Source organism: Podarcis vaucheri (genome assembly GCF_965113315.1).
Source record: "Podarcis vaucheri genome assembly, chromosome: 5".
Taxonomy (NCBI): domain Eukaryota; kingdom Metazoa; phylum Chordata; class Lepidosauria; order Squamata; family Lacertidae; genus Podarcis; species Podarcis vaucheri.
This window is the reverse complement of record NC_138763.1, coordinates 6,461,939-6,475,890: the sequence shown is the minus strand read 5'-3', so window position 1 is coordinate 6,475,890 and position 13,952 is coordinate 6,461,939. Positions and strand designations below refer to the sequence as shown.

General features: G+C 44.0%; 1 protein-coding gene across 2 annotated transcripts in view; it reads left to right on the top strand.

Annotated features, from left to right (window-relative positions):
* The window catches only part of LOC309533181 (cytochrome P450 2J2-like), a 120,254-nt gene that overhangs the window by 83,449 nt on the left and 22,853 nt on the right, over positions 1-13,952 (top strand). Inside the window, exon 1 of one of the 2 annotated variants that reach the window (XM_082224393.1) lies at positions 10,790-11,148. The exons of the other annotated variant lie outside the window; for it this stretch is intronic. Within the exon in view, the coding sequence (XP_082080519.1) occupies positions 10,981-11,148 (168 nt within the window). The 5' untranslated portion in view covers positions 10,790-10,980. Of the gene's footprint in view, positions 1-10,789; positions 11,149-13,952 lie in introns of those variants that run through there. 2 annotated transcript variants of the gene reach the window in all.

Below are 13,952 nucleotides of genomic sequence, written 5' to 3'. Positions count from 1 at the left end.
CAAAGAACCCCAACATAACAACGCCAAATAAGAGCCAAAGCTCAAACATTTTAAATAAACATCAGGTGGCTAGCCCTCCAAGGCTAGTAAAACAATCGCTGCCCTCTAGTGGAAAATTAAAGAAAACTCCAGACCCAAAGCAAGAAACTCCCCAGAAGGGAGTACAAAAGAGCCAGAACCTAATTTTAATTAAACATAAATTAGTCCTCCTCCCTCTCTTCAAGCACGGAGGCCTTTCCACGCTTGCACAACAGAGAATTTATATACTTAAGAAAATTGACTTAGTCATCAGAGGCCTTATACCAGCAGGAAATATTGTCAGCGTGAAATTTCTTCCTTTTGATAAGGCCCAAAACAGAGTTGTGGTGACCTTTAAGGACTGGTCAGTAACTAAACAAATCTTGGACAAGAGGGACAGGCTTCAGAGGGCTGGCCTGTTGGTGACCCGCCTATTCGAAAAGTCTGGCGTTCCACCATCCCTCTTAGGAACACGCAAGCCCACTAGTCTGCGCACAGAATTGGAAATGGCTTCTGAAAACTACAAACAAGGCCAACCGGAGGCAGTCAAAATTTCCAAACAGAAGGCTAAGCTCCAAAAAACTTTACTCCCTTCCAACGAACCCAAAAAAGATATCTTAAATGGAAAGGAGATGTTATTTCTAGCCTCCCTTGAGCAGATTCAACAGTCCCAGGATGCGTTAATAGCTAGGTTACAAACCATTAAAAAATCCTTACTCCTCCAAGGCTTATCTGCTCCTTTGGAATTTAATTTTGCTACTAACTCAACAAAGCCCTTATCCAACGAAGACTGGACGCAGTGCCGGTTCCTGTCCCCCGAAGAAGTAGGTTCTCCCACACAACTCTTAATACCTCAAACAACAATACACCAGGTAGACCTTGCCATGCCGATGAGTAGGAATGGTTCAATCTTTGTAGACGCCTCAGGATCCTTAGATGACATTCAGGTGGAGGATTGAAAGACAGATACAGCGAGGGGACATCACGCCAGGGAAACAAAACTCACTAGGGACCATCGGCTGGGTGAGGACTGCAGGGCCTGCTCCCTTCCAGGGCCTTCTCCAACTGGCCCAGGCCCTTATTGGGAACAAACTTTTGGGGGAGCTGGGAAGTGTTCTGCAATTGCTTCCCTGTTCCAATGTGTTTTAAAATGTCCTCAAGCAGTCGGTGGCAATTTAAATTTGTATTTCTTTTTTCCTTTTTTCTCTTGTTGGGGGTGGGTGGGTGTAATGGATATTTGGTTGGGGATTAATTTTAGTATAATTGTTCTGTTTTTGTTTTCTGTTGTTTTATTGGTTCTGTATAGTTTGTGTTTTGTTTTTAAGGGGCGGGATCGGGGCTGCCTGGGAGTGAGGCCCCAGCCAACACGATGGCTGGGACAAGCTCCACAGGGGGGGAAGCACTGGGACATCCGATCTCGGTGATCATGGGCAGGAGGCGGAGTTACGCTAAGACCAGACCATGTCATTACCGAGGAGGCAGGTTTAGTCGTTGTTTGAAGACTATCCCTGCCTCCGGGTCTGGCCTTGACCGGATGGATACTGGAATCAACAGGGGAAACCCACATAACCTGAAGGTGTTGCTGTGTAATGCCAGGTCAATGATGAATAAAACCACTGCCATCCACGACCTGATTGTGGATGGAGGATTTGACCTGGCTTGTGTGACAGAGACCTGGTTGAATGAGGCAGATGGGCCTGTCCTTGCTGCCGCTTGCCCACCAGGTTTCTCTTATGCACAGCAACCCAGGTCATGTGGGCGGGGAGGGGGGGTTGCAGTGATTTTTAGGAAGTCATTAGTTTGCATCAGACGTCCTACTGGGAAGACCCAGTTTTCTGAGTGCATGTTCTGGAAGTTGGGCAATAGGTGCAGTACAGGATTCCTTTTGGTGTACCGACCTCCCCGCTGCACCAAGGATTCCCTGTCCGAGCTGCTTCAGGTCGTGGCGGATGTTCTCCTGGAGACACCTAGTTTGGTTGTCCTAGGGGATTTTAACATCCACACCGACACGACCTTACAAGGGGCCGCTCGGGACTTCGTGGAAAGCATGGCCTCCATGGGGCTGTCCCTGAATAAGTTGGGCCCAACTCATAGTCATGGACATGCCTTAGACCTGGTATTCACCTCTAGTGACGTGGGTGATCTGACACTAAGTAAAAGTGAAACCAAAGAAGTGCCATGGTCAGATCACTTCCTGGTGCAACTGGACTTCTCCGCGACCCTTCCCCTCTGTAGGGAGGTGGGACCAATTCGGATAGTCCGCCCCCGCCACTTAATGGATCCAAATGGTTTCCAGAGAGTGGTAGGGGATGCTTTATCCCATGTTGATGGCCTTTCAGCTGATTCCCTGGTGGCCCGCTGGAATGCGGAGTTAACCAGGGCTATCGACTCTCTGGCTCCGAAGCGCCCTCTCCGATTGCATGGAGCCCGGACAGCCCCGTGGTTTTCTTCGGAGCTGAGGGCGATGAAACAATCGCTGAGACGGCTAGAGCGTCGGTGGCAGAAAACTCACTCCGAATCTGACCGGACACAGGTTAGAGCTCAACGTCGAGCCTACCAAGTGGCGATAGCGACGGCGAAGAAGACTTTCTTCACCGCCTCTATTGCATCTGCAGAAAATAGTAGCAGGAGACTCTTTCAGGTGGTCCGCAATTTAACAGAACCACCTTTACCACCGGGGCCTTGTAAAGACCCCAAGATCTCCTGCAACGATTTTGCAGTTTTTTGCAGATAAAATCACTCATATTCGGAAGGAGCTAGACACCACCGTGGGAGCAGGGCCGGGGCGGGAGAGTGCTAGAGCCCTGTCTGGTCAAGTTGCATGGAATCAATTTCAATCCGTTACCCCCGAGGATGTGGACAGGCTGCTTGGACGCGTGAAACCAACCACCTGTCTCCTTGATCCTTGCCCATCCTGGCTAATAAAAGCAAGCCGGGAAGGGCTGGGCGATGGGCTCTGCGGGGTGGTGAATGCTTCCCTCTGTGAGGGAACATTCCCAGATCCGCTGAAAGAGGCGGTCATTAAACCGCTTCTTAAAAAACCATCTTTAGACCCAGCCAGTATGGCCAACTATCGCCCAGTCTCAAATCTTCCATTCTTGGGCAAGGTGATTGAGCGTGTGGTTGCTGAACAACTCCAGGCACGCCTGGAGGATGCGGACCATTTGGATCCCTTCCAATCAGGGTTCAGGCCTCATCATGGGACTGAAACTGCCTTGGTCGCACTGGTTGATGATCTCCGGCGAGCTAGGGACAAAGGTGAGAGTTGTTTCCTAGTTCTGCTGGATCTCTCAGCGGCCTTTGATACAATCGACCATAACATCCTTCTGGACCGTCTAGAGGGGTTGGGAGCTGGGGGCACTGTTATACAGTGGTTTCGCTCCTTTCTCCTGGGCCGTGTTCAGAAAGTGGTGGTGGGGGATGAGTGTTCAGACCCTTGGGCCCTCACTTGTGGGGTGCCTCAGGGTTCTGTCCTCTCCCCCATGCTTTTTAACATCTATATGAAGCCGCTGGGAGAGATCATCAGGGGGTTTGGACTGGGTGTCCATCAATATGCAGATGATACCCAGCTCTACCTTTCTTTCAAATCAGAACCAGTGAAGGCGGTGAAGGTCCTGTGTGAGTGCCTGGAGGCGGTTGGAGGATGGATGGCGGCTAATGGATTGAAGTTGAATCCTGACAAGACAGAAGTACTGTTTTTGGGGGACAGGGGGCGGGCAGGTGTGGAGGACTCCCTGGTCCTGAATAGGGTAACTGTGCCCCTGAAGGACCAGGTGCGTAGCCTGGGAGTCATTTTGGACTCACAGCTGTCCATGGAGGCGCAGGTCAATTCTGTATCCAGGGCAGCTGTCTACCAACTCCACCTGGTACGCAGGCTGAGACCCTACCTGCCCGCGGACTGTCTGGCCAGAGTGGTGCATGCTCTAGTTATCTCCCGCTTGGACTACTGCAATGCGCTCTACGTGGGGCTACCTTTGAAGGTGACTCGGAAACTACAGCTAATCCAGAATGCGGCAGCTAGACTGGTGACTGGGGGCGGCCGCCGAGACCACATAACACCGGTCTTGAAAGTCCTACATTGGCTCCCAGTACGTTTCCGAGCACAATTCAAAGTGCTGGTGTTGACCTTTAAAGCCCTAAACGGCTTCGGCCCAGTATACCTGAAGGAGCGTCTCCACCCCCATCGTTCTGCCCGGACACTGAGGTCCAGCGCTGAGGGCCTTCTGGCGGTTCCCTCATTACGAGAAGCGAAGCTACAGGGAACCAGGCAGAGGGCCTTTTCGGTGGTGGCGCCCGCCCTGTGGAATGCCCTCCCATTGGATGTCAAGGTGATGGACAACTACCTGACATTCAGAAGACATCTTAAGGCGGCCCTTTTCAGGGAAGCTTTTAATGTATGATATTTTAGTGTTTTTTGGTTTCTGTGGAAGCCGCCCAGAGTGGCTGGGGAAATCCAGCCAGATGGGCGGGGTACAAATAATAAATTATTATTATTATTATTATTATTATTATTATTATTATTAGGTTAGTACCTACCACAAATGATCTCAACAGCTCACTCCACCTCTACAAAAACATTCATTCCATCATCCTAAAGAACAAACGGAGGAGTCTACCTTTGTTCCCCTCACCACCATATTTCCACATCTTATCGTGGAATGTGGCGGGCTGGCTGTCTAAGCAGGGCGACGCTGATTTTCTGGATTTCCTCTCAAAATTCCAGATTATTTGTTTACAAGAGACCTGGAAGACACAAGATTTACCCACCTGGGAAGAATGGCAGATGAAGTTGATGGACTATATGGAACTGGAGGAAATGACTGGCAGAATCCGAGACCAGGGAGAGGAGTTGGTGGAAGAAGACTGGAAAAAGTTTAAAGACTATCTACAGAAATATTGTAAAATTAATGAATGTTAGAAAAATGTTGAAATGAAGTTACATGGCTTTAGTAGAAATATTATAAGGAATTAAGTACAGATAGGTTAATAGAGTATTAAAGGGAAAAATAAGGTTAGAATGAGTTAAGATAGTTATAGGATAAAAAACAGAGGAGGATGGAAAGGAATTGCTGCAATAATTAACAGAAGTGGAATACAAAAAGGGAGGTGTGAGGAGGTCGTGGAAATAAGTGAATGAAAGATGGGATAATGAAATTGGTTGATTTATTTTATTGTCTTAGTCTTGTTTTGTTAATTTGATATGTTGTATTGTATTGTTTTTCTTTTTCTTTTTTTCTTTTTTTAGTGTTTTTGGAAAAATAATAAATATTATTTAAATAAATAAATAAATAAAATTTTAAATAGTTCGACTGGAATATCATCACTTCCACTGGCCTTGTTATTAGCAGTGCTTTCTAAGGCCCATTTGACTTCACTCTCCAGGATGTCTGGCTCAAGGTCAGCAACCACACTACCTGGGGTGTATGAGACATCCATTTCTTTCTGGTATAGTTCCTCTGTGTATTCTTGCCACCTCTTCTTGATGTCTTCTGCTTCTGTTAGGTCCTTTCCACTTTTGTCTTTTATTATGGTAATCTTTGTATGAAATGTTCCTTTCATATCTCCAATTTTCTTGAACAGATCTCTGGTTTTTCCCATTCTATTGTTTTCCTCTATTTCTTTGCATTGCTTGTTTAAGAAGGCCTTCTTGTCTTTCCTTGCTATTTTTTGGAAATCTGCATTCAATTTCCTGTATCTTTCACTATCTCCCTCGCATTTTGCTTGCCTTCTCTCCCCTGCTATTTGTAAGGCCTCGTTGGACAGCCACTTTGCTTTCTTGCATTTCCTTTTCATTGGGATGGTTTTAGTTGCTGCCTCCTGTATAATGTTACGAGCCTCCATCCATAGTTCTTCAGGCACTCTGTCCACCAAATCTAAATCCTTAAACCTGTTCCTCACTTCCACTGTGTATTCATAAGGGATTTCACTTAGATTGTATCTTACCGGCCCAGTGGTTTTTCCTACTTTCTTCAATTTAAGCTTGAATTTTGCTTTAAGAAGCTGATGATCTGAGCCACAGCTCCAGGTCTTGTTTTTGCTGACTGTATAGAGCTTCTCCATCTTTGGCTGCAGAGAATATAATCAATCTGATTTCGATGCTGCCCATCTGGTGATGTCCATGTGTAGAGTCGTCTCTTGCGTTGTTGGAAAAGAGTGTTTGTGATGACCAGCTTGTTCTCTTGGCAGAACTCTATTAGCCTTCGCCCTGCTTCATTTTGAACTCCAGTTGCCAGTTGTTCCTTTTATCTCTTGACTCCCTACTTTAGCATTCCAATCCCCTATAATGAGAAGAACATCCTTTGGTGTCATTTCTATACAGAAGCTCTATACAGTCAGCAAAAACAAGACCTGGAGCTGACTGGCTCAGATCATCAGCTTCTTATAGCAAAATTCCAGCTTAAACTGAAGAAAGTAGGAAAAACCACTGGGCCGGTAAGATACAATCTAAATCAAATACCTTATGAATACACAGTGGAAGTCAGACTTCCGGTCGGATCGCAAGGTGGAAGCAAGCGGGTTTTCCCTCGGGAGAGGGAGGCCAACTCCTAGAAGATAAAAGGGGGTGCTAAATGGGTGCCTTAGCCCCCCCCCAAAACCCGCTGAAAGGATATTCAGGGGGTAAGGATCCCAGCGTTGCAGACTAGCGATTCCCCCAGCCGCTAGGTATCTTCTTTGAAAAGGAGACGAGAGCGGCGGGGTAGAAGGGCTTGCAGCGGGACGCCATTGCCAGCTTCTAGGAGCGCAGCTCCGAGCCTGCCTACTGGAGCGATCGGCTTTCCAAATTAAAAGAAATCATTTGGGGAGTACGAAAGGATTAAATTTTGATGATTTGGACTGAATTCGATGCAGACAAAGGGTAAAAAGGAGGTCAACCTTGTCTGAATTCCGAAGCGCACACAAGAAGTATTATCAGAGCGGATCGTAACTGTGAGTAAAAAACAAGCGGAGACTGTTTGGCGATTGGAGCTACCTTGTTGTTTTACCTTTTTATTGGCTTCTGATATTTTTTATAGGACTTACATAAGAAATAAATTGGTGGGATGAAGAAGATCGAGGGGGTAGGGGAATAATCCCTTTCTTTTTGAACTGGTGATTGTCTAAGATGGCGAGAAAGGATCTGGAAAGTGGACTACTTTACTTTCAATTTTAAATGAACTGCGCAATGAGCTGAAAAGCCTCTATTTTTAGTTATTTTTACACCCTCACATGGGCAGTACTGTTTAATACGAAGAGAAGAAATATTATTTGCTTTAAGTGTTTGGTTGGAGTGTGGATTTGGATATAATGTGAATGGTCTGAGAACTCATGTAGAGGATTTATGCCCACCCACCCCCCATAATTTAATTTTGAATGAGAAGAAAGCAACGCCATTTTATTTTACTTTTGGACATTGGAAGGAGCTTGGAGTTGTGTCTCTTCACCCTGTTTTCTTCCTCCCCGTGGAAATTGGATTGGTTTATTTTTCTTTCCTTTTCTTTTGGGGCTTCTCTTTTTCTGGTTTGTTTTTGGGGGATTTTAGAATTTATCTTTTTCTGGGTCTCTGACACCGTGACTTTAAGGATTTAAAGGATTCTAAAGATTATATTTTGGAAACTTCTGCATGGATTTCTAGTTTTTTAATATAACCACTGTTTTGGATTTGGCCAGTCAAGTGGTGAGAAGAACTGGAGATTTTTTTTGGGGGGGGGGTTATTTTGATTTTCCTTGGCTTACGTTGGGTTGATAATTTTGAAATGCCTCCTAGAGGTCAACTATATAAATACAGTACTAATAATACAGAAATTGAAATTTAAGTAAATGCTGCTCCCTGGTGGACAATTTTATTGGTGCAGTTCCAGAAAAAACATCTACTTCTGCTTCATTGACTATGCAAAAGCCTTTGACTGTGTGAACCACAGCAAACTATGGCAAGTTCTTAAAGAAATGGGAGTGCCTGATCACCTCATCTGTCTCCTGAGAAATCTCTATGTGGGACAAGAAGCTACAGTTAGAACTGGATATGGAACAACTGATTGGTTCAAAATTGGAAAAGGAGTACGACAAGGCTGCATATTGTCTCCCTGCTTATTTAACTTATATGCAGAATTCATCATGCAAAAGGCTGGACTGGATGAATCCCAAGCCGGAATTAAGGTTGCGGGAAGAAATATAAACAACCCCAGATATGCAGATGACACAACCTTGATGGCAGGAAGTCAGGAGGAATTAAAGAACCTTTTAATGAGGGTGAAAGAGGAGAGCGCAAAATACGGTCTGAAGCTCAACATCAAAAAAACGAAGATCATGGTCCCATCACTTCCTGGCAAATAGAAGGGGAAGAAATGGAGGCAGTGAGAGATTTTACTTTCTTGGACTCCATGATCACTGCAGATAGTGACAGCAGTCACGAAATTAAAAGACGCCTGCTCCTTGGGAGAAAGGTGATGGCAAACCTAGACAGCATCTTAAAAAGCAGAGACATCACCTTGCCAACAAAGGTCCGTATAGTTAGAGCTATGCTTTTCCCAGTAGTGATGTATGGAAGTGAGAGCTGGACCATAAAGAAGGCTGATCGCCGAAGAATTGATGCTTTTGAATTATGGTGCTGGAGGAGACTCTTGAGAGTCCCATGGACTGCAAGAAGATCAAACCTATCCATTCTTAAGGAAATCAGCCCTGAGTGCTCACTGGAAGGACAGATCCTGAAGCTAAGACTCCAATACTTTGTCCACCTCATGAGAAGAGAAGACTCCCTGGAAAAGACCCTGATGCTGGGAAAGATTGAGGGCACAAGGAGAAGCGGACAACAGAGGACGAGATGGTTAGATAGTGTTCTCGAAGCTACCAGCATGAGTTTGACTAAACTGCAGGGGGCAGTGGAAGACAGAAGTGCCTGGCGTGCTCTGGTCCATGGGGTCACAAAGAGTCGGACACGACTAAACGACTAAACAACAACAAGAACAATATATATATATTTTAAAATAATTTTTATTAACAGACCAATCAAATCATATCACATAAATACCGAATTACAAAGCCTAATTTTAAATTTTTGTTGGGGGCACCCATATTTCAAGTTCCAAAAGGGATCCAATCCTCTTGTTGCTGCTGCTTTAAAAGTCCACAAATCTGTCCAAATAATGTTCACAATTCTGTCCAATCCTTTCTTGCTGTTTTCCACATCTCTTCTAGTTGTTTTCATATATTTTTCCTTTCTCTTTGTCTTTGTGGCCTCTGATAATCTCCATAAGCGGGTTCAAACAAATTTATATTCCTGTGTGGATTTTTCCATTCGTCCAAGAGTCATATTTCAGACAGCAGCCGTATTCCATCGCTTCTATAAAGAAAAACTTTCTTGCTGTCTACTCATTAGCTTTTCGCAGGTCTGCCCCTCTTTCTCAGTCCTCGAGGAGGTTCTACCAGGATTCCAATATGAAAACATAGCTTCCTCCTCCCGAACATGAATCTTTTGACAAGACCTGTCAAAATTACGGCTCCCTTTTTATTGCTGCGCCATCAAAAGCCCTTGTTCTTTTTCTCAATCTCACAAGCCAAACTTTTGGTAGTAAATCATTTCTACACAGTTTTTAATCCTCCTGCTTAGGTCGGTTATGCCACGGTTCTTTTTGAGGAGGGGTTATTGATTAATCACATAGAAGAAAAGAAAAAAAAGGTCCCCCCCATCCAGTCCCGCTCCAGCATACTGAACCTGGTGTATTTTCTTCATGTTGTATTCCGTTAAATCCAACCCATTGCTCTTGTTTCACAGAGGTCACTTCAGTCTTTGCTCCCGATCTTCACTTGAAGTATGTGCATTTGCTTCTTTTTCCAATTATATATTTCGAGCTGATGCAAACCAGTGCGCGATTAGAGACAGCGTCCGGGAGAGCCGACGTCACCCGCGAGCTTCGTGACTAGTGCCCTCACCCCATTCTTTCAAATCCTGAGGTCAATTATGGACACAGCAGGCAAGGCAGTCCCCCCCATTCCCTTGGGGGGGCAAGGGAGGCTGCATACTCCCATATCAGCCCCTTAATTACCTCGTGTGGGTCGGAGAGATGTTATTGTTGGCCATCTTCCAATGCGCCCCCTGGTGGCCCCCACAACAACAATATATTGGGGAAATATATATATATATTTCCCCCCAATGTATTTGAATTTCCCTGACCTGGTTTACTGGATTATCCCCAGGTCAGGGAAATTCAAATGCATTGGGGGGAAATGTACAAGATCACAGTTCTCTGCAGTGGATGTCAGCACAACCAACTTCAAGTTCACATTATACCTAGGACCCTCGTACCTACGGGACCACCTCTCCTGGTACGTCCCACAGAGGAACTTACGGTCTTCAAAAAAAAAACATCTTGAAGGTCCCAGGCCACAGAGAGGTTAGGCTGGCATCAACCAAAGCCCAGGCTTTTTCAGCTGTAGCTCCGATCTGGTGGAACGCTCTGTCACAAGAGACTAGGGCCTGCGGGACTTGACATCTTTCCGCAGGGCCTGCAAGACAGAGCTGTTCCACCAGGCCTTTGTCCAGGGCACAGCCTGACTCCCTCCTTTGGCAATCCTCACAGAACCTCTAGCCCAATGGTTGCCATTAATTTGATTGGAATTAATTTTATAATGAAATGATTTTAGAATGTTTTATCGTTTTACTGTTGTTAGCCGCTCTGAGCCCAGCTTCGGCTGGGGAGGGCGGGATATAAATAAAATTTATTATTATTATTATTATTATTATTATTATTATTATTATTATTATTATTGCTCCAGAGTGGACAAGCCCAAAATCTTGAACAAGCAGTTCCAGGGTGACTTTTCACTCCTCGACAAAACAAAACAAGCTAGCCACTTCCCAACCTATCAATTATAAATGTTCTCCAGTGCAGTGCTGTGGTCCCTGCAGAAAGGAAGAAGCCCTTAGAGAAAGAGAAGTGAACCTCATCAGACATCCTAGGAAGAATTAAGGAGAAAGAGATAGCAAGGATGGAGATATGGGCATTTTTTATTGCTCTCCTGGTGGCTCTTCTGATTCTGGACTTCCTGAAACAGCTCTGGTCAAATAGGCACTATCCTCCAGGACCTCTCCAGCTTCCTCTCATTGGAAGCATGTGGAGAACTGGGGTAAAGTTTCGTGAAGATACTTTCAGCAAGGTATGTATTTTTTAGCAATAACTTAATGTAATGTTAAGAGTTGTTTTGCTTGTTTTCCCCAGCCATTATGATGGTTTATAATTTTCCTTTTTAAATTCATTTTTATTAAGTTTTCCACTTTAACAATCCAATCAAATCACATTAAATATTCCAAATTATACATATCAAATAGTCTGAATATTCTGCCAAATTATATATTTTTAATAGGACTTCCCATGCTTCAAGTTCGGAGGGTTCTGATCATCTCATACTTCTACTGCTTTTCATAGTCATTTCCGATGGTTCCTCTAATTCTTTCTTTTGTTGACCTTCATTCTTTCACAGCCTCTGAATTGTTCTCACAAGTGAGTTAAAACAAACAATGATGTATTTCTGTGTGGATTTTAGGTCTATGATTCCCCTCTGTAAGTTCGTAGCATTTCCTCATATGCTGGTGTTTCTGCCAAATCAATCCAAAAGTCTTTTTGCTGCTGGCAGCTGCCATCTTCACTCAGTTCCGATAAAATCAGATCTAAGCGTCTGCTTATCCCAGACCAGTTGCATCAAACATTAGCCTTTCCAGGGGATATTTACCAAATCAAACCATAAACACAAATATAATGACATATTAAAGGCTCACCTCCCTCTATGGCTATTTGTAATCTTGCAGCCCGGTATGACTTCCAATCATGGCGGGTTTCCAAAATAAAAGTGCAACACAGCTCCCACATAGATTCTAGGAAACTGTCCAAAGTTTTTTAACATCTCTCCAGCAGCTAATGAGATTCTGCTTCTGTCTGATGTCCACACCTTGGAGAATCTTTTATCCTCTTCCAAACAAATCAAAGATCAAAAGCCTTAATTATATAGTATTATTATTTCCAAACAGTTTATAATTTTAGAGCCATATTATATAAACAAATACAAAACTTTCCAATCTCGCTTGTTACAGTTAATGTAAACAGTTCTTCTGGGGTTTGTTTGTTTTTTTGGCCAAATAATATAATAAAGCAAAGTACATTAATAAGAGAGGCTCTCCCCCACCCCCTTTTCATTCCATTCCAACATACCAACTTAGATGTTAATCCTTCTTCCACTCAGTCTTTTTTTGGCACCTCAGTGGCTGGCTTAATTGGCAGAGTAATTTCTCCCTCCTCGCTCAAAGCATGTCCAAAACTTAAATCCAATTTTTCATCTTAAGAAATGGAACTTGATTCGCTCACAGAGACAGCATCCAGGAGAGCCAGACTCTCTGGGGCTTTCCATCCAGTGCCCCCAGCCCCTCCTTCCTTCTGAATTTGGGGCTGGTTTGTTGGGCATCTGCGGATGAGACTGTGTCTTCCTGTACCCCCATGAAGATTTGGGGAGACTGATTACTCCCATCTCAGCCTCTAATTACCCCATGAGAACCGGAGCAATGGAATTTTCAGCCATTTTCCATGGTGCCTCAAGCAGAAGTCCGATGGTTTAGAATTTTCCAATGTCTTGGACAGTGGAATGGACTCCCTAGGAAGGTGATGGACTCTCCTTCCTTTGGGGCTTTTAAGAAGAGGGTGGGTGGGTTGTCACCAGAACTGTGGAATTACCCAGCTGCATTGATCTGAGGTTTGGAACGAGGAAAGATTTTATTCGGTGTGGGCGGTGGATGGTGGAGAGGGGAGTGTCTGGTTTCTTGTTTACTTTGAGTTTCTTTATTAATGATTCAGCAACTCTCTCCAAACGCAAAATTTTAAAGATACAAAATGAGGTTGGATTGCAGTATGGAATAAAACGTGTGATTAAAAGAACAGTTAGCTGTGTGTGGTTTAAAAAGATGAGGGGAGAGCTCTAATGCTGGAATGGATTATTTTGGGAAATTAGAATGTATATTTTCCCTACCCTCCTTAAAAACAACAGAGAAGAGACACAGCTTAAGTGGACTTTGGCCAAAATGCAGTTGTAAAGATGAAAGGAATTTGGGGTCATGGATAAGGGAGGCATGGAGACTTTGATGGTGATTAATTTAAATGAAAGTACTCCAAGATCCCCTGCAGTGGTAGCTGGATCCCTCTTTGTTGGGCTGTGGAAATTTTCTAGATGTTGAATGAGTAGTGAGAAAGAGTGGACTGTTGGAGTATGAGATTGTCCAGAAACACTGAGCAAGATGAGAGCACGATGGGAGGGAGCTAATAAATTTTTTTGAGAATTCTCCAGGATTATAGCCCCACCCCAGCTATGCTGACAGACAACAGCAGTAGGAGGAATTTCAAGAAGTGGACAGCAGACAAAGGCCAAGGACTTTGTAATTGGATGTATTCAGACTGACGCAAGCAGAGAAAGGGAAAATAATTTAGAGCACCTCATCTGAATTACTATGGAAAGTAAAAATAAAAAAATTCCTTCCAGTAGCACCTTAAAGACCAACTAAGTTAGTTCTTGGTATGAGCTTGGTATGAGCTTTCGTGTGCATGCACACTTCTTCAGATTCTTCAGATATGGAAAGTAAGATAAGGTATTAACACAAATAGTAATCGCTGAAAATGCAGCTGTTATCTTAATGATTATACCAACCGAAATGTAATTAGATGTTAATAAGAAATATGAACCACAGCAATAAAATAACTGGACAAAAACATTGATCAAAAAACCACTTTGATTAAATTGTATACATTTGGAATTAACTGGAATTATTTTAATATTAATGGAATCTGTATAATTGGCAAAACTGTGGTAATATTGGGAAAATATTGGACACACACACAGAGTGTTACCTCGTGGTACACACACACCTCGTGGTACACGTTCCGGAAGCCTGTTTGAAAACCGAGGTGCAGCTTCCCATTGGT